At 44.3% G+C, this 27,860-nt stretch overlaps 2 protein-coding genes across 11 annotated transcripts; both read left to right on the top strand.

The window, feature by feature from the left end:
• Positions 1 to 1,211: 1,211 nt before the first annotated feature.
• Positions 1,212 to 6,192, top strand: PTGES2 (prostaglandin E synthase 2; the record flags this gene model as incomplete). Of its 2 annotated transcripts, XM_080630464.1 has the most annotated exons (7): positions 1,212 to 1,427; positions 2,684 to 2,878; positions 3,457 to 3,512; positions 4,094 to 4,246; positions 4,781 to 4,981; positions 5,270 to 5,387; positions 6,056 to 6,192. In XM_080630464.1, the coding sequence occupies 7 exons, from the start codon at positions 1,212 to 1,214 to the stop codon at positions 6,182 to 6,184; spliced, it is 1,068 nt and encodes a 355-aa protein (XP_080486590.1). In that variant the 3' UTR covers positions 6,185 to 6,192. The 2 variants fall into 2 exon arrangements, with proteins under 2 accessions (XP_080486590.1, XP_080486591.1); XM_080630465.1 differs by lacking the exons at positions 1,212 to 1,427; positions 2,684 to 2,878; positions 3,457 to 3,512 and adding an exon at positions 3,567 to 3,678.
• A 140-nt stretch (positions 6,193 to 6,332) lies between these two features.
• On the top strand, positions 6,333 to 27,811 carry ODF2 (outer dense fiber of sperm tails 2; the record flags this gene model as incomplete). Of its 9 annotated transcripts, XM_080630456.1 has the most annotated exons (21): positions 6,416 to 6,455; positions 9,603 to 9,687; positions 10,374 to 10,527; positions 11,882 to 12,007; positions 12,607 to 12,774; positions 14,189 to 14,355; positions 14,856 to 14,985; positions 15,239 to 15,370; positions 16,052 to 16,126; positions 18,330 to 18,401; positions 18,976 to 19,092; positions 19,627 to 19,812; positions 20,435 to 20,544; positions 21,243 to 21,378; positions 22,030 to 22,140; positions 22,743 to 22,847; positions 23,414 to 23,572; positions 24,458 to 24,558; positions 25,107 to 25,269; positions 25,621 to 25,746; positions 26,476 to 27,811. In XM_080630456.1, the coding sequence occupies 19 exons, from the start codon at positions 10,420 to 10,422 to the stop codon at positions 26,647 to 26,649; spliced, it is 2,466 nt and encodes an 821-aa protein (XP_080486582.1). In that variant the 3' UTR covers positions 26,650 to 27,811. The 9 variants fall into 9 exon arrangements, 7 of the variants coding, with proteins under 7 accessions (XP_080486584.1, XP_080486582.1, XP_080486585.1 ...); XM_080630458.1 differs by lacking the exon at positions 10,374 to 10,527 and having other exon boundaries at positions 6,333 to 6,455; XM_080630459.1 differs by lacking the exon at positions 18,330 to 18,401.
• Positions 27,812 to 27,860: the final 49 nt, after the last annotated feature.

Here is a 27,860-nt window from a genome sequence, read left to right as displayed (position 1 = left end):
CCGCATCCCCATCCCAGGGCTGTCCCAGCCATAGCACACACTAGCACTTCACACATTTAGTGACAGGACAAGGGGAAACGGCCTCAAGCTGCACCAGGGCAGGTTTAGATGGAGCTGAGGAACAATTCCCTCCCCAGAGGGTGCTGAGGCATTGGAACAGGCTGCCCAGGGCAGGGCTGCAGGCACCGTCCCTGCAAGTGTGCGCACACCGTGGAGATGAGGCCCTCAGTGCCATGGGTGGCATGGGCAGTGCTGGGGAGCAGCCAGACTTGATCTTAAAGGTCTTTTCCAACCCAGTTGATTCTATGGCCATGACTTGGGCACGCAACGAAGCTGTTCTTGGGGGCCACCATCAGCACCCAGCGCTTCTTTCTCAAGACATCTCATCCATATGAACAAGCTGCACCTCCGCCATGAGCCCCCAGGCTGCCCCATGGGTGCTGAGGCTGCAGCAGCGAGGGCTTTGCTGCTGAACGCTCATGCAGCTGTGGTACCAGCTCCGCTTCATCCCCTCAGCGTCTTGAACTGCCCTCAGGTCACCTCCACACCTCCTGTACCCCGAAGGAATGACTGCGATGTGCTTTGTCCTTCCTTGTCTTTGGCCCAGTCCCGCTCATATGTCGCTCAGCCCCAGGAGATCCAGTTGCTGTGTGGTTTTCTCATCCTGATGTCACTGGGATGAAAATAACTTGCAATTAGAGCACTAATTCAAGCAGCACTCAGGAGATAAACCCGGTTTGAGGACTCTGCCATTAAATGGGTATTTGGGGCAAAGAAGGAAAGGTTATGTCCTTATTTAACACCACAGCCAGCTCTTCTCCTTTCTGTGGGGTAACCCCGCTGCATGCTGCTGTGTTGGTCTCAATATAGAGGAACTGGAAATTAATTAATAGACATAACCATGCTTTAGTTAAAAGGATTCTGACTTTCAGTGTGAAGCGCTCTTCTGAAGACTTTCAGCTCACACTGTGGTGCTGCGCTGATCAGAGGGAGGATATGCTCTCACAGAACACGTTATATCCCCTTCCCACTTCAGGTGTCTTCTCGGCGGACCCGCGTTCTACCGCCACTGCGAAGAACCTACCATCCCCACCCGCCCGTCCGGCGCTCAGCACCGCGGTGGGCCGCCACCTCAGCGCGGCACCGCCATGTCGGGGCGGAGCGATCCCTTTAAGCCCTCCCCCAGTGCCCGCCCGCGCCGTGCCGGGAAGATGGCGGCTGCCGGCAGGGCTTGGAGGGCTGCCGCTCTGCTGTCACCCTGGTGGCTGCGGGCCCCGTGCAGGGCCTACGGAGCTGCGGGCGGCGGCGGCGGCGGCGGCGGCGGCGGGGGGGGCCGCCTGCTGCTGGGCGCTGCTTTCGCGCTGGGCGGCGGTGCCGGTCTTTACCTTGCGGCGCGGCAGCGCCTGCGGGAGCACTCGGCCGCAGAGGTAACGCGCCGCTGCGTCCTGCTCGCCGCCTGAGGCGGCTCCCCCCTTCCCGCGGGCCGCGTTCTCCTTCCCTCCCCGCGGGGTTCCCCCGGCGCCTCCCCTGCCCTCGCCGCCGAGCCCGGCCGCGGCGATGGGTCCCTGAAGGCAGAGCTGCGGTGAGGCACGGGGGGGGTGTTGGGGTGTGGACCAAGCGGCTTTTTTTGCTCCGCATAAAACTGAAGGAGGCCCCGGCAGCGCTCTCGTTGAGGGACTGCCGGAATTCCTGTCGGGAAGTGGAAGCCTGCTGGGGATGTGAAGCAGCATTGCGTGTTGGTGCCTTACCCAGCACCCGCAGAGGGTTGTGTAACCAAATAAATTGCAAATGAGAAGTACAATGAGGTGAAAGAGGGGAGACTGAGATGAGCTCTTAGGCAGAAGCTCTTCCCTGTGAGGGTGCTGAGGCGCTGGCACAGGGTGCCCAGAGAAGCTGTGGCTGCCCCATCCCTGGCAGTGTTCAAGGCCAGGCTGGACACAGGGGCTTGGAGCAAGCTGCTCTAGTGGAAGGTGTCCCTGCCTGTGGCAGGGGTTGGAACTGGATGAGCTTTAAGGTTCCTTCCAACCCAACCCAGTCTGGGATTCTGTGGCTGCAGTTGTTTTATCATGTGTGAGTAGTCTTTGGCATGGCCTGTCAGATGAAATGTAGTGGTGTTGGGAAGCATCCATCACCTGATGCCTTACAGTGTGTGCTGCCCTGGTTTCTCCCACCTTATAGTTGTCCACAGGTTGGTAATCCCAGGAGCCTGAACTTGGGCAAATGTATGGCTAAAACCAACAGCGAACTCTCCTTATGCTCTCCCCACCTTGTGGCCTCAACAGACTAGTTTGGGGAGGGCATAAAAATATGGATTGAAAAGGCCTTTCTGGTTTTGATTTACAGATTATTAAGATATTCTTGAGTTTTTCTTTAGTTTCACACTTGTGTATAGAAGGGTAAACTGGATTTAACTTTGTGTTTGGTTGTTGGTTTTTATCCTTGGCTCTGAGTAGGAGTTGCCAGCAGATTAAGTAAGTTATTTAGACTAAAACCCAGATAGGTTGCAATAGAACCAATAGTGATGCCATGTGAAGAAGGCATTTCTAAGTGAAGATACTGTGATGCTCAGATGTTGAAACTGAATCTCCCTGACTATGACTTAATGAGAAAAATAAGATTTGAAGGGAGGTAATATTTATGGTTTTAGTAGCAAATAAAAGCTTCCATTCTCTTCTTTCCCCAGCTGCCTGCAGGGAGCCTGCAGCTCACTCTCTACCAGTATAAAACATGTCCTTTCTGCAGCAAAGTCCGAGTTTTTCTTGATTATCATGGCCTGCCCTATGAAACTGTGGAAGTGAACCCGATAATGAGGAAAGAGATCAAATTCTCTTCCTACAGAAAGGTGCCTATCCTGCTCGCCAATGCTGGAAGCCCTCTGGTAAGTCTTACTAAGTTGAAAGCTTGATTTCCCCACAAGCAGTGGTTTGGAGGCTTTGTCTGTGTCATGTCTCTCAGGTTTATCACATGCAGTGCAATCTTTAGATCATCTTTTGTCCTCTTCAGAGCCTAAGACTTGCTACTTCCTTCATGGCTTCCTATGCCTTGGACTTACTGAGTTTATTGTTGCTCTTTCTCATGAGGGACATTTGTGTAGTGACTGTAACACAGTGATTATCTAGCTTCTATCAACTCTTAAGCAGGATGTGTAATTTATTCCAGTGGTAACAGGAATTGCTTGTGTCTTGTGGGAAAAGAATGAGATCTCAAGAACACTCAAGATTCAGCTCATCTAATGAAAGGCAAATTTGAGGTGATGCTGTGAAGCAGTCACAGAAGAGATTTGCACGTAGGGCTGTCTTTAGATGTGCAGGGACTCGTGTGGATGTACATGGCAGGGAAAGGGGCTGCAAGTACTAACCTGAAGCCTCAGCATGCAGGGGGCAAGGTTTTGAAGACTTTCCTTTTCAATTTCACCAATGTATTTTAAAAGAAGCTTGTTTTAATTCTGTTTTTCAGCAATTGAATGACTCTTCAGTGATCATCAGTGCAATAAAGACCTATCTCATTTCCAAGTAAGAAGAAAGGGAGATGGGAGAAGAGTTGAGTGTGAATGGCCCTCAAGAACTAGAGATTTGTCCTAAGTGTCTTGCTGACTATGACTTCTGAAGTTCTGGGTGTTTGACCCAGCTGAGCTGTGATAGTGTGGATGATACCTGTTATGTTGTGATGCGTGTGCAAGTAAAGCAAAGCTTTTACCTGTCAGAACTACTTTTTCATCTTTACTTTGTTACTCTTTGCACAAAACCTATTTAAACATGGACTGAAGTTAGTCCTGGAACTAAGCTTACAATTTGGCAGTTCTAATGTCTAGAATGAAATGGAAATGCTGTGTATGTGGCCTTTAGGTTGCTTGTGAATGGCAGGAAGTTTTATGCCTGCAAAAGCTTCTGTTCTGACCTAAAGGTATGTATGCTAATAGTAGTTATTAGCAAGTGGCTGTTCCGGTCTCTTTTCAAAACTTATTTTAAATAGAATTTGGAACCTTGTGGTCTTATTTTTGGGATATTTTAAAGTGTGTATTTTTCAAACTATGCTTTGCTGTGGCTCAGTTTTGCAGCAGCCAGATCGGCACTAACTGTGTTTCTGTCCACAGGAGGAATAGCTTAGAGGAGATCGTGTCCTTTTACCCTCCTATGAAGACTGTGTCTGAGCAGGGCAAGGAGGTACTTGAGTATGGGAATAAATACTGGCTCATGCTGGATGAGAAGGAGACAAAGCGAATCTATCCTGTCAAAGAAGTGAGAGTGTAAGTACCCTTAAGTTCCAGGAAGGGTTACAGCCTCCTCCTTATGTGTTTCTGGGATGATGTGGATGCAAAATCCCACTGGTGGTGACAAATCCTGTCACATGCAATTAGTGTTTAAAACCTCAGTAGTTAGAGTGGTTTGCTGTTTCTTGTGTAACAGTGCTGTTAGATGGCCTGGTTACCACCATCACGGTTGTGCTACCCTTCGGCTGCTTCCAATTCCCTTCTTGGCCTTTCCTTTATGTCACAGGGGAATGCTATGGAGGGCTGGTTTCCCTTTCTGCTTTAGTTCTCATGTTGTGAGGAGAAGCTCTATCTTAGTCTCTACTTTTAGTTAAGATTGGAGGATTCTTGCCAAAGGTAATGATCCTGAGCGTGTTTCAGAGAGGTCACCAGAGTACTGGGCTGGGCAGGAGTTTTCCATACCTTTTTTCTTGTCAGAACCTCTGCCCAATGCTGCTGTCATTCTGCCTCCTGTAGACCTGAAATCTGTATCTCATTCACTGAAAGTTTCTTCCTCTTGAATGCTTGCAGGGAAGAAATGAAGTGGAGAAAATGGGCAGATGATTGGCTTGTTCACCTCATCTCCCCCAACGTTTACCGTACCCCCAGAGAAGCATTAGCATCTTTTGATTACATTGTCCGTGAGGGGAAGTTTGGCACCATGGAGGGTTTGTTTGCCAAGTACGTGGGGGCTATTGCCATGTTCTTCGTTAGCAAGAGGCTGAAGAAAAGGTTGGTAAAAGGGAGAGGAATAGCTCCTTAACCTCCTTAGCTGTGAACCCCAAAAGGGCAGAACCTCAGAGTTTTAAACCAAGCTATTTAATCCAATGTGAGTAACTGTATTGCTTCAACTGGAGGTGCTGAACCCCTCCACTCATCTACTATGTAATCACCAGCTGCCCCCTTCACTCTTGGATACCTTCCTGATTCCCAGGCAAGGACCAGTCCCATAAGATGAGAGATGATAAAAGGTTAAAGAAACAAACCAGTGTCTTCAAACTAGTTCTTTTCTTTATCCAGACATCACCTTCAAGATGATGTCCGAGAAGACTTGTATGAAGCAGTTAATGAGTGGGTTAAAGCTGTTGGCAAACATCGATTGTTCATGGGTGGAAACCAGCCAAACCTTGCTGACTTGGTAAGGAGTTAATTCCTCCATTTATTCTTTGGTGTATTACACATGACCCAGTTACTCATGTGTGTGAAATAATTAAATACAGGTAGAGAAGGCAGACATCCTTTGTGCAGTAATACGATTCCCACATGAAGGGGACTTAGATTATGTAGGATCATTTTTGTTGTTTTCCTCCAGAAAAATGTTTCCTAAGATGCTGCAGGTGGATGTTGCTGTTAACGTGGAAGCATGATAAAAGCAGGTTACAAGCCAGGACACTGCTCTGGCTCATGTGCTGGTGAATAAAGCCTCACACCCGCACAGGTTTTACCAAATTCGGTGCTGCTGGGGTGCCCTTTGTGGGCTGCATTGTGGGCTGGAGCAGGATTCATCCCCTGCATCAGCTGTTTTCCTTGGAATCATGTCACAACAGGGCTTGATGCGGAGGGGGGATGAACTTTTGCCCCATAACTACGTGTAGATCCTGACCTTTCCTTACTGTTGCTTATGTTTCCACTGTTTCTCATGGAAAAACATGCATATTCCTAACTACCTTTCTGCCCTTCTGTCTTCCCTGTTAATTGGAATGGTGGAGTTGATGGCAGGATCGGGAAAGAGCCTTACTGGCCAGGCTACTGAGCCATTCTCCACTGACTCTGTGGTGGTGTTCTAATCTTTTTGCTCTGCTGCAGGCGGTGTATGGGGTCCTCCGAGTCATGGAAGGGCTGGAAGCCTTTGATGACATGATGATTCACACCAAGATTCAGCCTTGGTACGAGCGCATGGAAGAAGCCATTCAAAGAGCTGCAGTTGCAGTCTGATGCCAGCTGCAGCTGCCTTCCTGAAGCACTTGCATGGTAAAAAAAGTACTTCAGAAGGAACAGCATTTATCTTTAAGGAGTTGAAAGGACTGATCACACCTAAGGACTGACACGAAGGCACAGAGACCGCCCTGCTTAGAATATCAAGTCACAGCAGGAGGGATCCAGCTGTGTATGCTTGAACATGGTGTTTAGAAGGAGGGGAACAGGCAAAATGAATGCTGCTGGAAAGGAGAAGCTCTGAAGAGTGCAGCAAATAGGCTTCCTTTAGGTGAGAGCCATTCTTGGAGCAGGGTACTGTAAAAGCAAGACTCTGCTAGTGAGTGTTACAGCCACAGCGGATGCAATGGATCTGAGCAGCTTTTGCTTTGGGCTCTCTTCTGCTGCTCACCCTGAAGTGTTTTCCTGACTGAGACACTGGGTGCTCATATTTAAGTGACAATTTTTCCTGCAATAGAATCTTGTAAGCCCAGTGCTGAGGGAACTGGAGGAATCCAGGGTGCTGGGAGAGGCATCCTTCCCATGACACAGTCACTGCTGCTTTCGCTCTTCCATGTTAACAGTTCTTTCTATACTTGATGCTGTACAGTCTGCAAGGATAAAGGCTGGCTTTAATGTGTGCCTCTGGATCTGCGAGTTCTTACTGTACCTGGAAAGCACACCCTACACGGCAAGCAGTGATGCAGAGCTGGTGCTCAAAAGAGTAGAATCAGTTGGGAAAATCAGTTTATTCTTTTTCTGGAAAAAAGAAGGATTAGGAGCAATCTGCCAATGTAGGTGTTTGTGCTGTGTGAGAGTAGCAAAGGATTTGTTTTTGTACCAGTGGGGTTAGGAGCTGTCTCAGCAGGTAATGTACAAGTCTCCTGAACTGTGGTGGGATGTTTGTCCTAGTGCGAGATGATTCAGGCTCCTTTACAGAGCCCAAGCCTTGAGTTTTGCCTTGGTGCTGTCCTGTTTTCCCAGGAGAAAGGGCAGGTTTTGGGAAGCTGCTTTGTTAAGACATTCTGGGTGCAGCTGAAGGTGGTCTATAATACAGCCGGGCTCAGCTGAGGAGGGGGTGTAACAGCAAAGGTTGTCATAGGGGATGGGTTTTGGGGCTTTTGTTGCATTGTTTGTTGTATTTTTTACTTTTATTTGAATGTGAGACTAGTTACAAACCCAGTTATGGTCTGGCATAGACAATAATGTTTACAGTAAAACCAGCTGTGTTGCTGCTCTGTGACTTGCTGTATATTCTTGTTGAAGCTGTCTTGTACTGAAACCTGCAGTATCGACACAACAGCCAGTGATGCAGTTTTAACATAACTGCATGAACCTGCTCCGAGCCCTTCGGTGGTGGCTTGGCCACCCTCGGGGGCGAAGAGTGCCGGGGCACAGGGGCCGAATCGCCGGGGGAGGAGCGCGGCGCTAGGCCCGTCCCCTCGGGCCGCTTCCTGTCACTATGGCGACGGGGCCCGTTGTGGGGCGGGGCGCTGTGACGCCTGCGGCGGCGGTCTGGTCACGAGGAGAGTTTGAATCTCCCAATGGGGGAGCCGGGAGCGGCGGTGTGGCGGCGGACCCGGAAGTGCTGCGGCGCCCGCTGCGGCACCTGCTGCGGGTGCGCTCCGCCCGGCCCGGCCCGCCTGAGGGGTTTCTATGGCAGCAGCGCCTCCCGCCGCCTCCCCGCCGCCGGCGGCCACCTCCTGAGGCGCCACCGGACCCTGAGCAGCGCTTCGTGGTGAGGGGCCGGTGGGGCGGGGCACCCGGGAAGAGTCCTTTTACCCGCTCTGTCGGTAGCGAGGGGTACTCCCCGCCTTAGGGGGGTCCTTTCCGCCGCAGCGGAAAACGGGAACCAACGGGCGACTTTGAATATGTAAAGGAAAACGTGCTTTGTAGCGAGGGGGGCGTTGGGACGGGTTGCGCGGGGGTGATGCCGCTCCTGCGGGCTTCTCAGCCCATTCTGGGGAGAGCACTGCCCTGAGCTGGGAGATGAACCTGCTTAGAGTGGGAGACTGAGCCCGGGATAGGGCCGTGCCAGCCTGAGGCAGACAGAGATTGTCTGAAGAGCCTCCGGAGATGGCAGGAAAAGTTGCTTAAACTTCTGAAATAAACCCAGTTGTTAGGGAAAGCTGGTGACTGCTTTTCTGTTTCACTTGTCGTCGTTAGATCTTAGCAAGTTCTTCCCTGTGAGGGTGCTGAGGCGCTGGCACAGGGTGCCCAGAGAAGCTGTGGCTGCCCCATCCCTGGCAGTGTTCAAGGCCAGGTTGGACACAGGGGCTTGGAGCAAGCTGCTCTAGTGGAAGGTGTCCCTGCCCGTGGCAGGGGTTGCAACTGGAGGGGCTTTAAGGTCCTTTCTAATGCAAACCAGTCTGGGATTCAAAAGCTCTGCAAGTTCTCAGTCAGTGCATTAACCCATGCTCACATGTGGGCCTGGGGAGAGTTTAACCCTTCTCTTGAAAACAAGAAGATTAAAGTGCCCAGCGGTATTTGGAGTTGTTCATAGCTAGAAGCTGGGGATCTCTCTCTCTTCCCCTCTGTAATCTTCATAACTCTGATGTGATATACAGGTGTGTTTTGTTTTAAACGTATCCTGCTTAAAACCAGATGCAGTAGTAATAGGTTTATTTAGAGTAGTTTATTACATGAATCTCAGCAAGTTGGTAAATTAAACAATGAGCTATAAATAATGATCTCAGTTCTGGTCTGGCACAAGTGTTGTAAAAATCCTGTTCTACCACATTAAGAAGTGGGACTTGACTTGTAACATTATGGAGGAGTGTTAACATAAGGTCAGCTAACTAAGCTTGATATACCACCACTCCAATAGCTGTACTCCATCCCTCCCCAGCAAGCATTAGTCCTTTGGACATCCCTTCTCCTGCACTCCCATTTCTTCAAGTCTTCAAGTCCTCTCAGCCAGCAGATGCTCTTGCTGTAGCTGACTGAGTCTTTGTGGTGCTGGGTTTCCTTCAGCATGAGTGCTAATTTGGACGTATCTCTTCAGCCTGCACAACAATATAAACCTAAACCATCAATGTTTCTGTGCAGTTTTGCAGAATTCGTTGATGATGGCAGAACTTGGGGAGTCTGTGGGGTTTGAGAGGGGATGTACACATGCCCTAGAACTGTTCAGACCTGTTCCCATATTAAACTGGTTTAAAATTGCAGTTAGAATTTAGAAGGTTTGTAACTGTTTGAGCAAGGCCATCATGTAATTGTACAAAACGTTTCCACTGTTGAAGCCAAGTTTAATTATCACTATGTAAGGAATTACAATCTCTGTCCTTTCCTCATCCCATGCTTGTCAGAGGAAGCCAGGACACAGCAACTGCTGTGGGTCCGTATACTTGATGTGTTTGAGCCTTAAATTGAAAAGAGGAGGATGTCCAGAATTTGACACCTTTTCTTATTAGTGGTCATTTTATTATTTCTATATCAGGTGTCCATCATCCATCAACGATGAAATGACTTCAGTCTCTACACAGAACGCACTGTCCAGAAAAGCCAAAAGTGTTAGAATAAGTGTAAGTAATTTACCTTACAAAAAACCCTTTCTGCCAGAATCAGGTTAGTGCTGCTGGTGGACTTTTGTAGGATTTGCAGTTGCGTCATACCATTACCTCAACCAAAGCATCAAGCTCGAAGATAGTGGCTTTAATCTTGCATCTCTAGGCTTTTCCATCTTGTGTTTGGTATGAGGTTGTGCTCTTTTTCTGGAGATTAAAGATTAAGTACTGTGATCCAATAGCTTTTAAGCTTTTGTTTAGCTTCAAAAGACACTTAAAGCTTGTATGAAAGAGTTCACAGGGTCAGGGCTCTAGGATGGAAGGATCTGATGGTGTCTTGTTGATTTTCCCTTAAGTAAACTGTTAAATGAATGCTTCTCTTCTCCCTTCAAATTTTTCTTCATAATCAGATGGTGCTGATTACTGGAACCTTGATTTGCTTGCTTGCTCAAAGACTTCAAACTCCAATGACTCTTTCAGACACCTGCTATCAATCCAACTGTATTTGGTCTTTAATAGCAATGTTCAAAGCAGAAAATACCAGCAGCAGAGAAGTTATTTGTATTAATCCCAGTTTTGCAGCAAAATAGTGTGCAATTCAAAATGGCAGATGCTACTGAAAGCTCAAACTTTAACCAAGGCTGGCCATTGTTGCTTTCTGGCACAGAGGGAAATGTTGTTATTTCCAGTTTCCTTATCCACAGGTTTCCTTTCATTGTCTTGCCCTTTCCCGTTTGTGGGAGAAGAGCCATGAAGAACCGTTCCTCATCTCCCCCTTTGCACGTCCATGTGGATGAAAACACCCCTGTCCATGTCCATATTAAAAAGGGTCAGAAAACCACACCTGCACAATGCCAGGTAGGAGTGTGTAGCCGCGTGTTTGTAAGGGTTACAAAGAGGAAGGTGAACGGTCCTAGAAGCACCACACCATCTTCAAGGTCTGTTTTACTGTTGTGTTTGAAGTGTAAGACTTGAATTTGTGTTCAGTGGTGAATTTTCAGTGATGTATTTTGTATGTTTAAGGTGATTTAAGTCTGATCTAGAATATGTATTTTTCATGTTCACATGTGTGTTTGTGAGAGGCGTTCCTTCCAATGTGATATAGTTTGGGGGATTTCTTTTTTCCATTTATTTTCTGAATTTGTGTCTTGATAATGATTTCTCTTTGGCTTCATCCTTGTTTTTGTAGGAAAGGTTTGGGGAAAGGTTGTATTTAGGTGTTTCAGATGCCATCTTGATTGTATTAAAATTAATGTGCTTAGGGAAGAGAGTCTGGATTCAAACCGTCTTCTGGCATTAAGCACCTTCTCAGTCTGCTGCTCTGTGCAGCAAAGAAAATCTCTTCATAGCCTTATGCACAGCAGGCTGAAGGCAAGACTGAAGCTGAGTTTCTAGCTATTGCCTATCCTCTTTTGCAGTTGGATGTTTATGTAAAGGTGATGCTCGTTCTTCCTTAGGTGCAGCCATCCTGTTCTAAGTCCTCTATTAATTTTGTGTTTGTTGCTAATGGTGCATATCATGATGGGGTAGGGCCTGACAGTGAAATCAATGACTCTTAGTAATTAATTGCCTGTAGGGAATATTCAGAACATCAGATTTTCTCTGAAGATCAGAATTGTGCAAAACCACTTGAACTTCCCTTCAGTCAGAGCTCTTCAAGTTCAATACAAATAAATGTCCATCTATTAGTTGACTACAAAGCAGAAAAAACACTTCGGAAGCTTTTTAGGACCAATCACAGTGCACTGTTCTTAATTTTCTCTGATACTACTGTTATCACATGATATATCTGCTCTTTTGTGAGACACACTTGGAATGGAGAAGGGATCTCTCAGGTTGTTCCTTCTTCACATGAGTGAGTCACATTGTGATATTTTCTTGTGCATCTCCATACAGAGAAGACTTTCTTCCCTCACAAGCCTCCCACCCTGGCCTGCTGGGTAAGGCTCTCATCACGTCACAAGTGCAGGTATCCCATCACAGAGCTGCTTCGTGATAGACAAGAACATACCGTCAGCTGAATGTGCAATAACCTTTCCTTCAAACTGATGTTAGCCTCCTCTGATGGCTGCTGGCTAGTCTTACGTGATGTATCATGCATAACACTGTGATATTTTTGTATGAATCATCTTTTATTTGGCTTTGCAGCACTAAAAATTGTAAATGGTTCTTTAAAAGTCTGTGATTTATTTTATCTTCTCTTTTCTTTCAGCAAAAGTACAAGCAGAAAGTGAAGGGGGATACTATGAATGTGTGTCGAAGTGTCCGAGTGAGAACGAAAGCTCCCTGCGTACCCCCAGGCAAAACATCTGTTCGGGAGTCCACCTGCAAATGGGAGGTATGGCTGAGTTTGCTCTTTAAAACCTTAAAACTTTTAAAGGTCTATCTGAGGTTGAAGAGAGTTGATGTTGTAGTGAGGGAGCTGGGCTGATCTGAAAGAAGGCTACTGTCACTTACCACCCATTGTGTCTTCTATAAATCTTTTTCACCTTTTAATACAGAAAAATAGGAAATTAATTATTAGTCTATGCCCATATCGTGGTGCCTTTCTGCCTCTAGAAGCCAGACAAATTTCTTTGTTTATTGTAGCTTTATTAGTCCCCTTCAAGTTCTCATGTAGAGGCACAGTGAGGTGCTGCTGTTCTTAGTCTCTTCCAAAGCATGGACTATTTGTGTAGTGTGCTTTCTTTATTGTGGGTTGATAGTTTTTCTTTTTGTATTCCTGGCTTTTCCTAATGAGAACTTGAACTTCCATTATTTTTTCTTCTTTTTCTGTTCAAGTCTTTGTGCATTCTCGACCTTTCCCTGATGAAAATGAAAGAATGTTTACAAGTTGGTTTTCTCTACCAGCCTTATTGCAGTGATACAGCCTGGTCTCTGTGGTTGGCAGAGTTACAGTTAGAATCCTGTTTATGACTTTCTGGTATTTTCTACCAGGGACCAGCTCACCGCCTAGAAGTTGCACCTCCAGATTCAGACAAAATGCCATCAATTTTGCACCTGAGCGACCTCTCTACAGATGAGGAGGATATTGTTTGCTGCAGAATGAATGAATATGAAAAGAAGATAGATAGCCTCATAAATGCAGTGGGAATGATGAAGGAGGTGAGGAGATAGAGGCTGGGGTCAAGTCTTGGTGCAATAGAAGACTACCCAGGCCATTGGTAGCTTGTTTAAAGTTGTTTAGAAAAGCTGAGCTATCCTACCGAGAAATTCACTAAGCCCTACTATGAAACATTATAAAACCTTATCTGTTTAATAAGGTGTTGCTGTGCTTCCGTTTCCAAATAATCTTTCTTCTGCCCAAGCCCGAAGTCTGAAAACTGGTTATTCCCAAAGGTGAAAAATACAGTATGTTGCTGGTTTAGTGTCAAATAATCCACTTAAGATTGTTTCTTCTCATTTGGTTTAAAAATGTGCAACCCACTGATGTTGTGTTTTCCAGATAAGTAGCATCTTATGTACTTGACACCACTTAAAAAATGGGTAGGAGATGTTCCCAGATACGTGATGGTGGGGGCAAACTGTGTTTTTAACTTCGAGTTAACACTGAGGGTAACACATCTTAAGTAGCATTATTTTACTTAAAACTATGATGTTCAAATCCATGTAAAAGAATAGGATTTGAGTCAAATAGATTCTTGCATTAAGCGTTCTCCATTTTATTTATGCTACAAAATTTAATGGAGTTACTTACATGACTGTAAAATAAAAATCCACTTTGATACTTTTAATAAGTAAATTGAATCTAAATGTTTGGTGGTGTCACTTAAATCCATAATGTAAGATCACATTAATTTTGTTAGCTTTGATTTTGTGCAAGCCAAGGAATCTCCAGTGACTTTTTGCTGCAAAAAGAAAATCCAAGCCTGGTGCAGTGGTTCAAGCCCCCTCTGTGCTCTCTTTTCTTTCACATCTTCACTGTCTGTAGCACTCTTAACTGCCAAATGGGGTACATGTGTCATTCATGGGGAGCAGTAGCCAACTTCTGAGCCCCATTCAGCTCTCAGATATTATGTACACAACTCCAGTCACACTACCAGCAGTGCACTATGCTGCTACAGAACAGGTAGATGGAAACAAAATGCTAGAGACTGTTTAGGTTGATTTCACCCAGTTCCATGGATCTCCCAAAGCAATAGTGGAGCAATGGGAGCCATTTCCAGTGTGTGAACTCCCACCAGAGCTCCTTTCCTGCCATATTTAAGGCCTTTCACATGTCTTCTGGCTGATGACAAGTTTTTGGTATATGACTTAAAACCAGGATGCTTGCATCTCCCTGTGTTTGTGGGATGGGAGGTACTTTAAGGCAATAGCTGAATTATGCTCTTTGTGCATCCAAATAACCTGGAAATATTTAGGGGGAAGGGGAGTGGGAGGAAGGAAAAAAAAGCCAGAAAAAGTCTGATCCTCTGTTGTTTGCAGCTCAGTAGCTGGTTCAGTGGTTTGAGATGTGGTTCTGTGTTTCACTTTAGAAGCACCTAGTTTGTCTTAAGTCCTATTTAAATATTTTCATCAGGCGAAGCTGCAGGAAAAGGAGGAACACAAGCAACTGACAGAGCGTCTCCTGGAGGAGCAGAAAGAGCAACTAAATGAAGTCACACAAGAGCTGGTAGAAACAGAGCATGAGAATACGCTGCTCAGGCGCAATATGGAGCGCATAAGGGAAGAGAAAGACCTGACGATGTAAGACAGCTCTGTTCTCCATTGTTACTCCAAGTAGTGGTATTTACAGGGCAATAACTCCTTTATTGCTAATGTTATTTAAGGTTGTAGTTTGTATGTTGGGTTGCAGTGCTGCTTGAAAACTGATGTTCTTGGGGTTTTTTTGTCACCTTTTAGAAGGGGAACTTCAATTGCAATAGCTGCAGAGAAGGGTTATAGGATGATATTGGAATAGAAAAAACTACTCTTGAGAGGAACCTGAGAGCAGTTGGCTTGTGTGGCCTACAGGAGGGTCATCCTAGCCCTGCAATTAATATTTTGAAGGTTAAGAGATGCTGTTTGAATTGTGATGATATTCGTAGAACAACAAATGAAAAAACATGAAACTGAAAACTAGAGGCTATAGCCCCTTAGAGGACTGAATCATGGGGTGTTTCTTAATCCAGTCAACTGTATATCAATAGTGGCTGGTAGAGCTGTCAAAGCATCTTGTTTCTCTGATGGCTGAATTCTCGTTACAGGCTAGAGAAGAAGTACCTGCAGCATGAGAAGGAGTGTTTGATGTCCAAGCTGAATGAGGCAGAAAGGGATGCATCAGCAGCAGCCAGGCAGATCCGTGCCCTGGAAAATACGATTGGGAGACTCAACATTGTAGGTGTTGTCTGTTTTCATTCTTGCCTTTGCTATATTGTCCTGTTACATGGCTGTCTTAAAAATGTAATGTAACAATTATTTCTCTAGGAATGTGGAGGCATTTGTTAGTTTTGTTTGGAAGTGGGGTATTGACTTGCAGCATCCAGTCACCTTCTGCACACATGGTGCTCACTATTGCACTGCTCGTGCTTGTGTCAGCTTCATACATTCCACGTGAATAATTCTTTTCGCTTTTTTAACTGTTCTCTAGGAGAAGCACATGAGCAGCTCAGACATTAATGCACTGACAAGGCAGAAAGAACTTCTGCTCCAGAAATTGACCACCTTTGAAGAAACCAACCAGACGCTACGACAGCTTCTCAAAGAGCAGCACAACAAGGAGGTGAGCAGTGCTGTGTGCTTGAACTTGGCTGACTGCACGAGGCTATGTCATCTTGTGGGCTGAGATGCAATTTGAGACCTTTGAATGCTTTTCCCCAGCCCTGCTGTTGTCCCTGTGTCATAAAGAGTGGGTAGGACTTTGTGTGTTTTTGTTGGGTTTTATCCCTACCTACTTCATAGATAAGGCTGACTTTTCTGCTGTGAGGATGTTAGAATGTCTATGTGACTATATTAAAAGATATAGGCACTACTGCGTTGCCAGCTCTCTCTTCGGGATACAGCTGCTTGTGCTAGTGTGAAATGTTACTGCTACAGTTGCATTGGCTGACATCTGAGGACTAGATGTGACCTTAGCTAATGGGAGCCAGAGGATATTCAGAACCTTATTGTTGTAGGCTTTAAGAACAGAGAGATTGTAAACAATTCTGTCTGCTTGTACAGAACAGTTCTGTATTGCTTGTAAGAGCAGTACAGAAGTTAAATTGCTATTCTTTCTGGAGTTTATATTTTATATATATTCTTATATTTTATTTGGTGCTTCTGGATATCTTCTGAGAATTGCTGCTGCAACTGGGAACAAATGGTTGACTTGCCCAGTTCCATTTAAAGTAACTGTCTATAACTGACTTTTTAGTTAGTAATTTAGTTAATAATACATGATTCTTATGTATTTCTTTTCTAGAAGGATGCTCAGAAGTTAATGGCGCGGCAAAAAATACTTCTGAAAAGGCTGGCTGACTCAGATGCAGAGAATGTGGTAAGCAAACCACAAGCTTTTTGGTTTTGGGGTCTTTGTTTTGCTTTTTCTTTCATAGCCCTTGAAATTTAGGGGCTTAGAATAGGGGTAACATAGGTGAGATCTTCATGAAGAGCACCACTAGGATTTACAGTATTCAGCTATATAAAAGAACTTAAGCTTGTCCTTATTATGTTTAAGAACAAATGATTGTGAGGATGGTGAGGCACTGAAACAGGTTGCCCAAAGAAGTGGTAAATGCTCCACCCCTGGCAGTGTTCAAGGCTGGTTTGGACAGAGCCTTGGGCAACATGGTCTAGTGTGAGGCGTCCCTGCCCATGGCGGGGGCTTGGAACTGGATGATCATTAGGTCCTTTCCAACCCAAGCCAGTGTATGATTCTATGATTTTGCTTACCTTTTCTTATAGTACTGAATGTACAAAGCAATAATTATACTACGTGTTTCTTTAAAAAGAAAACTCTGGGGGTGGGAGAGTTAAAAATACCTACTGCAGAAATAAATGCTCCTGGTGCTCAGGATAGGATTTTTCAGTTTGAAAATTACCTACTTGTTTCTATATGGTTATGTTATCTTCAGAGATAGCCAACAGATCAATACCTGGCTCCGAGCCTGGTGTCACCAACAGAATTTGAGGGGTTTGGGTAATGGGTTGGTTCACACGACACCAGGCCTGCTGGCAACAGGCCTGTCTCAAAGGGGAAAAAGGGTCTTTGCATGGGAGTTAGCAGGGCTTATTGAAAGAGCATTAAACTAGATTTGATGGGTAAAGGGATAAAACCAATGTCTGAGGAACAGTGTGCTAGCAAGGTCCTTTGCTCTGCCATCTCAAAGGAGGTAGGGGATGGAGATCTATGTGGCAGCAAAGACACAAGAGTTTGTGTTAGAAACCACAGAAGAGCCTGAGAATGGTCATGTAGGAATTAGGGCTTCTACCCTCAGAAAGGCAGCAGGATCAGTAGTCCAACTGAAGTGTATCTACACCATTGCATGGGCAACACACAGGAGGAGCTGAAAGTCATTGTGCAGCAGGAAAGCTAAGACACAGTTGTCATCACAGAAGCATGGAAAACTGGAGTGCTGCAGTGGATGGCTGTAACTCCTTAGAAGAGATAGGCAAGGAAGAAGAGGTGGTGGGGTAGATCTGTGTGTTTTGGTTGTCTAGAGCTTAATGAAAGGGTTGAGTGAGAAAGTTAGAATGGCCAAAGCCCAGCTAGAACTTAATCTGGAACTGCCATAAAAAGCAATAAAAAATGTTTCTATAAATACATAAGCAACAAAAGGAAAGCTAAGGAGAATCTCCATCCTTTATTGGATGGAGGGGGAAACCTAGCGACAAAGGATGAGGAAAAGGCTGAGGAACTTAATGCCTTCTTTGCCTCAGTCTTTAATAGTAAGACTAGTTCTCAGGGTACCCATTCCCCTGAGCTGGAAGACAGGGATGAGCAGCAGAATGAAGTCCCATAATCTAAGGGGAAATGATCATCTTTTGCCTGTACCCAAGGGGGAATGGCCTCAAGCTGCACCAGGGGAGATTTAGATGGGATATTAGGAAAATTTCTTCGCCAAAAGGGTTGTCAAGCATTAGAACATGTTGCTCAGGGAAGCGGTGGTGTCACATGCCAAGAGGCATTTAAAAGATGTGTAGATGTGGCCCTTAGGATCATGGTTTAGTGGCTGATTTGGCAGTGCTGGATTAATGGTTAGGGTCTTAAAAAAAAAGAGCTTGTGGTTGGCTTACCGCATTCTCTGATCTTAAAGGTCTTCTCCAACCTAAATGATACTGTGATTTTGTGAAAAGCACAAAGTGGGGAAGCTTTCTGTGTCTGCTGCTGTTACTGAATGAGTGATCTGGTGCCAGTTTTGGTTGATTTCCTTATCTGTAAACTGAGAAAAGAGTTCTTACATTGCATGAAGTTATAAAATTTGCTGTGAGACCGGTAATGCCCTTTCTTATCTGTGGGGTATACGATCCTGTCAGGTCCTTGTTCTTGACTGAGTACATTATGCTCTGTTACACAAGTGTTTGTACCCCTTCTGCTTTCTGTTTGAAGAGAATGCAGGCTGTTTTTCTGTTGCTGTGGATACCAGAGAGTGCCATGAATCAGAGCTGCGAGGGAGGGAGACAGTTACACCTCTTTTCCTCCACCTTGCCAACCTAAATGTGTTTGTTACTTAACATCTAAGTGGTGTTTGTTTTCCCAGCAACTTCAGATGAAGCTTCAGGAGAAAGAAAAAGAAATGGAGAGTCTTGCCAATCACATACAGGCAGGAAAGGTAGTTTCCTTTTCCATTTTCTCCTCCCTATTCCACCTTTGAGTTCTGCAGAACTACAGATAGTCTAGACTATGAATTTGGATTTGCAGAAAATTACTTTTTAAGGGTTCAGATGACTGGCTTAGTTATAAAACCAATTTCTACACAGTTGTGGATTCCATATTGTGCTAATAAGACATCTGTCACAAGGATGACTAGGTAGTATTCTCTTTGCTTGGGCTTATCACTGAGTTGCCTTTCTGTTTAAGATCCTATTGGGTCCTGATGTCAAATTCCAGCCTGTTCCTCTGTTTAGTAATTTAAAGCGGAATGTAGTAGAAGAGATGTCACATGAAGAATGTTTTGCTCTAGAATAAATCTTTCAGGCCAGTCATTCACATCTGATTTAAAATAAATGGCTACTTTTTTGTTCCACATTTTGTTGGAGTAGAAGAGCCATGAGGGTCCATCTGAGGAAAGAAGAGATGGCTGGAGACCCTTCAGTGAAGAAATCTGAGACTGTTAGGTTTTATAAAGTGTTCCTTCTATTAGCTTGTTGAGGAAAAAGGTCTGTGTCTTCTTGCTTCTTATTTAGGACCAGGCAAAGGCAGCAGAGGAACTCTCCAAATCTATGGAGGCTATGAAAGCCCATTTACAAGCACAGTTGCGAGGCAAAGAAGCGGAGAACAACCGCCTAACTGTACAGCTACGGGTATGTTTGCAGTGGTCCCTGGGGATCATCTCTTCGTTTACTCATAAACTGAATTGACTTCAAGGGAAGCAGTATCTTGCTCAAAGTCTTATGTTTAACGTATCTGTTGATGTTGTGATGATGTTAGGATGAACATGTGTGTTCATGGTTTAGAGGAGCTTTAAGGTATATAGCTGCATAAAGCAACATTATTATATGTGAGCAATACAGTTAATAAAGACAATGTTCTTGGGTAGATCAAAAGAATGTTAAACCAGTATTTATCTTGGTCAGGAAAGGAAATAAGTATTCTAGAGAGCAGGTTATGAAAGAAAAAAGGAAGACTCTTGGAAGGAAAGCCAGATATGTCATGCTGACATGTCTTTCAATATTAGGACAGGATTGTGAAGATGAAACCTGACTGCAGGAACCTCCAGACTGCAAGTGGGGGGTTATAACCAGCTCTCTCCACCAGTTCTAGGAAATTAGTTGCTGCTTTGGGTATGCAGATGTAAGGGCATTATTCCATATGGTGTATTTTCTTCCCTCTTGCAGAATCTGGAGCGTGGTGAAGCTCAGCGTAAGGCAGAGGTGGAACGTATCATGGAACAGCTGAAAGAAGTAAAGCAGAAGGCAGATCGTGACAAAGAGGCCCTGAAGAAAGCCCTCCGTGCACAGAAAGAGCGGGCAGAGCGGAGTGAAGAGTATGTAGAGCAACTGACTGCCCAGCTAACAGAAAAGGTACCTGATAATACAGCAGAAGAGACCTCATTTCAAATCATGTATCTAAGCCTTTGACTTCTGGTAGCAGCCCTGGAGAGAGTCTCTGCTTTCAACTAATGAGATTTATTTCTGTCTTGATGCCTTGGCCCATTTATGCTAAGTTTAGAACAAAACCTGTTTTCTCAGGTGTCACTGTATTTGCTGCATGTCCTTAACTTAGAACTTGCCATAACTTAGATAATACTAACCTAGCAGATCCGATTTTTCACCTGGTTCTTTAGAACCATCTGAAGGTTGAGAAAAAAACAGTAAAATAAAGCCTTGCTATTTTGACTGAAAACTCTGAATGGAGTTACAGCAGGAAAGTAAAAAGACTTAGAGGCATAGTGGAATTTCCTGTTGGAGAAACAACTCAAGGATATCAAGGAAAAGTAGGAAAGTTTAGGACTGGGACAAACTAGAAGGGAACATGGATTTTACACTACTTGATTATTTTTCTGTCTATCCCTTGTTTTTGAATCCCAGGGACAGGAGCCATTAGTAGCATCTTAGCCATGCCTTATATTATCTGCATATCCCATATCCAGTGACATTTTTGTCACCCTTGCTCTTTTCTTCCTGTATTTCTTTTGGTTGATAGGATGGGTATGTTGCTGAGGCGCTGTCTACTCTGGAGACCTGGAGGAACCGCCATGATAGAGCAGTAAAGGACAAGAGTGACCGCGAACTGGAAATTGTTACATTGACCAGGTTAAAATAAAACTAGTGTAGAGTAACAAGCACGAATGGGGATGTGTTCTAAGTTCAAGGATAATTTAACTGAATTGAATAATACCATTAGATTAAATGATTTCATTGGGTTGCCTGTAAATAGCCAAGCAAAACCAGCACTGCCTAAGGGCTAGAGCAGTTTGAGAAGAGAGAGAGAGCAAGAGAGTGATATGGCTTCTGCTGCTGACTTGCCACAGCAAAGGCAGACTTTTTAAGGGTTTGCTGACCCTTAAAGCCCCGTTCCTTTGCAATTTTGTAATGCTTTGAAAGAATTAAGGTTATTTTTCTTTTGAGGTCTGTTTGAGAAAATTGAAGGGGTTAGAAGAGAGAGGCAGTGTAGCTCCTGTCAATTTTGTTGTGAAGGTCAATAAATGTAGTGTTATTACTGCAGTACAGTTGTTGCTGCAGGAAAAAAAAGGTAGTTATGAGACAAGAGAAAGGTACCTCTTCACCCTGTGTATCTTGAAGGCAATGCATTTAAGCTCCAAGAGGACAACTCAAGTTAATTTCCAGCAGGCTAAGATTCAGGTAATAGAACAGTATAGAAGATAGGTGTGCATATATGGAGGAGGAAGATGAAAGGATAGGAAAAAACCTCGTTTCTGAAGCTAATGTTTAAGGGTTAGGACCCTTTTTCTTTCTTGCCACTTAAGACTGATTTTCTTTCTGTATGGCAGCCGCCTTGCAGCCTTGCTGGAAGAGCAGGCAACTCAGGAGGACAAGGTGCGGGACGTCAGAGATGTGATGCTGGATAAAGTGCATCGACAGAGTTCAGAGACCTCTAATTTAAAAATGGAGAATAAAAAACTAAAGGTCAGTGATGCTAGGGGGGAAAAAAAGGAGACATTACAACAAGTTGCTTGGCTTCTAATGACAGAGTTCAGTTGCACCAATTGCTCCTGTTCACTTTCAAACCAGTTTCTCCATAACCTGAGTGTGACAGGACAAGTATGCTGGGAAGAGACATAAAAGAAATGTACATTCTGTGGGGACTGGGTTTCTTCCATATTTTGGTTAGGAGGATCTCCAATCCAAGTATTGCTTCTTCCAGCTGGATTCTTACATCTTGTCTTCACATCTTCATACTGCTGGCCAGAGAATAACCAACTGTAGCTCATGCAGGGAGAAAGGCAATTTCCAGAATAAAACAAAAAGTGGCTGGTATATTTCTTCTGTCTTCTCTTACCACTGTTGATCTTGTAGGTAACCTACATAATTTTCTTCTTGGAAAGCCAGGCATTGATCCAAATAAGGAGTAGCCCTAATCCAAGTAACACAGCTCATTCAGGCAAATGGAAAGACTTCATGTCCATCCCAAACCTCTCTGCTCTGTTGATGTGAATTTGGCAATCTACTGAAGCCTGGAAAGTTTTGCCAACTTACACTTGACAAAAGCCTTTTTTCTTAGTCTAGACATTAGACAGCTTAGTGTGACAGTTACTTCCAAATGTGTTCTATTTTCAGGCTAGTGTGGCCCCAATGGAGGAAAAGCTGAAGCAAGCACAGGCTGAAGTGCAGCAGCTGAGAATCTCTGTCAAAAACTACGAAGGGATGATTGAAAACTACAAATCACAGGTAGGCATCTTACCAAAACCTGCAGCCCTTGCAATGACATTTCCTCCCTTTACTGTTGTGGCTTATAACACCTTAACTCTTTGTTTGCTCTTGGAGGATGTTGCAGTTTGATATGGTTTTGGTCAATTTGTCTCTATTAGCCTGACTCTTTCGCAGCTGGCAGCATCCAAACTGCCATGTGCTCTATGTCAAAGTGTGCAAGATTTGCCTTCCTCACTATGTGCTGATGACTTGGTCATTAGGAAGAGCTGACTTCCATAACAGAGGTCTTGATTAATGAAAAAGAATGGTTTTTATATTTCACTTTCCCAAGCTCTTTTTCAAAAGGTAAAGAAAAATAGTTAGATGCTTTATTTCTGCCTCTTAGTGTGGCAAGTAGTGTTCCTTGGCTGCTTTTTTGGAGGGATTTTGGATATTGTGATTGTAGGAAGATAAGGCAAAAGGGGGAAAACATTTGGTAGAAAGCCCAGATTTCCAGGTAGCAGAAAATCAGCTTCCAGATAGAGTTCTGGGGTGGTGGCTGGTGTGGTAAGAAACTTGTTGCTGATCCTTGAGCACTATATATGACAGATAAAGTATGTAGGTTTTTTTTTAATGTCCAGATATTAAAGACCCAAATGGAAGCAGAAGATGCAGCAGCAAAACTGGAGAATTTTGGTAAAGAGAACCAGGCAGTAAAGGAAGAAAAGAATAACCAGATGGATCTGGTAACTATTCCTCTAAAGAGTGATACGTTGTGTACATTCATGGATCTTAATGTTCTGAATGTAGTGAAAAATGGCTGTGAAGAGGAAATACAAGGCTTGAGTTTGCCTTTTCCATTAGTTTTTCTCAGGACTTGTTCATTCTTCAAAATGTATTGAACATTTAGCAGCTGCTTCTTGACTATATGGTGTTCTTCAGAGGTGTTTAAATTGCTTCCTGTGTCCCTTGCTGCAGAAAAAGTGGTTTAGAACAGTGGGCTGGCTAGGTCACACATTGTCTGATGTGGAGCAGCTCTCCTCAAAAAAAGAGCTTGTACTTCTAGTAAAATAGAAGCCCATGATCCAAAATACTCGTTCTCACTCCATCCATAGGGAATGCCAAATCCTAAGAGAAAGCCTTTTGAAGTAGAAGACTTTAGGCTTCGAGCTCCGACACTGGCCAGATACCCACACATTATCACCACGGTTGCATTCCAACAAAGCTTCACTGAAGTTGAGAAATGTTTTTATTCTTGACCTTATGAACATTTGAAGATTCCTCACATTCTCTTCTTCTCCTTTGATTATAGTCATACAAGCAGCTGCAGAGCAGGCTTGCTGAACTGGAGAAGCTGCCTGAGATCCTAAAGATGAAAGAATCACAGATAGCAGAATATAGAGAGCAACTTCAGAATTACGAGAGAAAGAACGTTGACCTGTCTGTCCAAGTTTCAGATCTTCAGCAGCAGGTAAGAGATAGCAGAAATTACGAGCATCTCTGCTTTCCAGAAGTCTGAGACCAACACGAATTTCCAGTCGCAGGAAGGTTCAATCTCCGTCTCTGTTCTCGTCTCTTTCTGAAAAGATTAAACGTGCACTGCAAAATAAAGGTGTGTGCCATGTCTTTGTGCGAGAAGTTAGCGGCGTAGCTAGTGGCATTCCTGACTACTTGAAAGCTTCCTCATTCCCTGGTCTGCACTTACTGCGTCTTGAATAGCAGCAGTTTCAACACTTGCTAATGCCAACACTTGCTTCTGTTACTTCCATCACCTTGTCAGCTTTCCCTTTTGTGCTTTTCTGCTGATAGTGCTACCCCAGCCTTGCTTTCTCACCCTGATTTCAGGTTGTTTTCCCTATCCCTGTGTTTTGTCCCCAGGAGGACTCTCTAGGTATTGCAGGACAATTACAACAGGCATGACTTCTGCAGCCATGCCTCAAGACTCTAGCAAATGATCTCGCAGTGTAACTGCTTTACTCTGATTAGCTTGGAATTACAACCTTCCTGGTATTTCGGGCTCTAATGCTTTTGTGGGCTGCTGTCATGTATATGGCTGCTTTTAATGTGTGTGCTTTGCTATGCTTACAGGTGGCTGCTCTGCATGCAAGTGTTCACAGACCTGGCTTTTCATTGGCAATATGGAAGAACTTTCTCATACCTTTCCAAACATTAACTGAAAGCACCAGCAAAATGGATGTTTAGTGCTTTGCTTTTCTGTCTGCTCTTCCTTTTCTGGCATTTTCCAGAAATTCTGAATTGAGCATGTTTCCTTCTGGCAGGCTGCATATATTTTAGGTGGTTGGTCGTGTGCGTGTAATGACTACTCTGTGAAGTAATTACTCATTGTAATTTTTAGATTGAGCTCCAGGGGGACAAAATGGAGATGACAAGGGAGAGGTGTCATTCTGCCCAGGAGGACAAAAAGCAGCTCACCTTGAAGGTGGAAGAGCTAGAAAGGTTAGAAGTATTAGGCTTTCTTGCTCTCTTAACCTTCCATTTCTATCCTCTTCCCATTGTTTTCTTTCAGGGGATTGAACAGCTTCAGTCTTTTTCCAGTCCCTTATGTGCCTCCAGGATTCTATGTCTTTGTTTATCCCAGAAGGATCTCGAATCAGTAGTTGTCCACTGGAGAGTTCTGTGGTTTTGCAGCATGTGTTATGAATGTTTTGTTAGAAAGGATGATGTCTTACACAGCACATAAACCAGCTCCTTGCCCATTTTAGCTTGACAATTTTGAGGTTACTACATGTTCCTGTAATTTTACTCATGTTTATTAACTCCTTTTAGTGACAGTGTGTGCGAAAATGCAGGTATGTGGTTACTCTCTCTGTCCTTCAGTCTTTGGAATCCTGTATTTGAGAAATGGAGAATTGCTTCGTGGGGCTCTAACCTTTCAAGGAGAAATGGAATCTATTCCCAGACTAGTGAGGACCTGACAAAAAGGCAGACTAGAACACACTCCATTTAAAATGAATAGGTTTCCTTCCCTTATTGTCTTAACCTAGAAAACTAGAGTCAACGAGTGCCCAGAACATAGAATTCCTTCAGGTCATAGCAAAACGGGAGGAGTCGATCCACCAGTGCCAGCTGCGGCTAGATGAGAAGACCCGGGAGTGTAGCTCCTTGGCACGTCAGCTGGAGATGGCCATTGAGGATGCCAAAAGACAAGTAAGTAACTTCTTGTGTTTGTGAATTCTCCCAAAACTGCCCAGCCTGTAATAGGAGAAGAGTGAAGATGCTGGAAATACTCCTCAGCCTATGACCAAATTCATTAAAATCATCATGTTCAGTGAAATACAGATAATAAAACATGCTGGTATTGTTTGTCATCAGTTAAACCATTGAAAAACCTGAACTCTGTGCTCCAGTTTGCAACCAAAAGCTGAAAGCACAAGACTGCTGCTTATGAATAAGGATGTGTCCAGTTAAACTTTCTTGGGCTTTTGTAGGCAATGGGATAGGAAAAATGGTTCTGCAATAGACGATCCTTTAACAGAGTTGTTCTGTTGGTACGTGTAGGTGGAACAAACCCGAGAACGAGCAATGTCCAGAGAGAGGGCAGCCCAGTCCAAGATGTTGGATTTGGAGACCCAGCTGAGTAGGAATAAAACAGAACTGAACCAGTTGCGTCGGAGCAAAGATGATGTGAGTGATCTTCAGCGAATACTCTTGCAGTGCTGGTGGTGTCCTGGAGTCTGTAAACGAACGTCCTATGGATATACTGCAAGTCACGCAGAGCTGTGTCTGAATATGACATGCTGTTGTATGTGACCTTGACAGATGTGTGGCATGACGTCTGTTAGGTCACTGATTAGTCACTGTGGGGACTCTAATTTACTTATAGCAATGATCTGCATGAACTTGCTCTAAACTTATGTGATTGTAAGAAAAGAATCAGACCTCTGTATTCAAATGAGATTTGCATCAGGTATCACGAGCAGATATCAACTTCATTTACTGTGCTTGGTTGTCTGAGAGAGAATGCAATTTCTCTTCTATAGGAAAAAAGGGGAATCTTTCATCATGTTCTATTTTTTCTACTGCTTGAGTTGTACTTGGAATTAAGTTGGCATATCGATCAGGTCAAGCAGCTTTTCAGAGCAGAGTGTGTTTAATTCCTCATAACTACAGCTAATCAGTTTGAAAGCTCAGCTGATCAGCCACATTGTCTCCTGGTTTGATCAGTGGGTGCTGAATGGAGTCGGAAATGAGCAAAACAGGGTTATAAATATCATAGCACCATCTATGGTAATGTCATCTGCTGCTGTACTAATCCTTGCTGACTTCAGCACTTCAAGGGAACAGCTTCAGTTTTAACAGGAATGGGATGAATGTTGCTGTCTTTCAGCCTGTGTTTTGTGCTTCTTTATGCAGGCAGAGCACCGCTATGAAAGCCGTCTGCAGGACTTAAGGGATCGGTTGGAGCAGTCGGAGAGCACCAACCGCAGCATGCAAAACTATGTCCAGTTCCTCAAGTCTTCTTATGCCAATGTGTTTGGAGAAAGTGCCTTGCTGGGCTCCCTCAGCCACTCTCGTTCTTCTCCATGAGAGCAATGCTCTCCTTGCACCTCTACTTTTAAGCACAAAAGGAGCCCTGTTTCAAAGCCATATGTTAGAAAGTAGGTTGGCATTTCAGGGTTGCTGTCAGGAGACGTTTTCTTCTTTTCCTTGCAGCATGAGATGATAAAATGATGGTGACATATATCCTAAACGTAGGGTATCAGCAATAGATGAGGTTGCCATCACACCATAAACTGTGCCCCAAACCCAGATATTTTTGCACATGATGGAAAAGGTCCTTTTCATCCTGCAAAGTCCTGATGGTTTCAGCTCTTAAAACCTGTCAGCGGTTTGTTGAGCATGTTAATGTTTATAACAGCTCCTTTCCTTCTCATGCTTACTTTTTCACGCTGTTTGTCGGCGAGATCATGTGGGGGTTTTTACGTTTGGGGGGGGTTTATATATTCTTTTAAACTATTGAGCATTGTGTTGCTGCACTGGGTGACAGGATGGTGGGAGAGGGTCCACCCACCAGAAGTGTGAAGCTGAAAATAACTAAAGTGCCTGAGCTCTACACTTCCAAGAGGTTATTTCCTGAACAACCACAGTGTTTGTGAACAGTTTTATACCAGAAATAATGATTTTGAGTTTTTTTTTACTCCCTGAGCTTCACCTTTTCTTTCTGAGTGTGATGCTGCTGTTGTTTTACTCCTCTCACCCTAATTTCCTGATCCTGAATATCCCCAGGACTGAGCCAAACCCATCTGACTTCAAATGAAAGATTGCGGTTTAACCTCGGTGGCACTTCAGTGATGTGAATGCCACGTGAATTCAGGGTGTGCATGACATACTGATTTGCTCTTAAGCCAACTAAAGAGCAGCTTTGGATACTCAACTCCTTTATCAACCTAGTCTGCATCTTCTCCTGGAAAATCAGGTCTTCGATGTGTGGAGTCCCTAAGATTCATGTGCTGTCTGGTGTCCTGTTCTTTCCAGTAAATGGTTCTTACGGAGCAAAATTCAAAACCTTGTTTAACTCCATTTTTAAATCCTATTTATGTGCGATGTGCTCATGAGGCAGTGTTTGCCATCAAGCTGTCCTAAGTTAATCATTTTTTCAAGAGTTCTGTAATTGTGTGTGTGTGTCACACTTTAAAAAACCTAAAGGTGCTACGGTAGAACAAGCAATAAACTGCATTTGAATTGGCAACGTTGGGCATTTCCTCTTCATCCTGCTGTATTTAGGGTCTTCTGGCCCT

The sequence above is a fragment of the Psittacula echo genome (genome assembly GCF_963264785.1).
Source record: "Psittacula echo genome assembly, chromosome: 16".
NCBI lineage: Eukaryota > Metazoa > Chordata > Aves > Psittaciformes > Psittacidae > Psittacula > Psittacula echo.
Note: the sequence above shows the minus strand (reverse complement) of the source record. Positions and strands in the feature narration are given on the sequence as shown.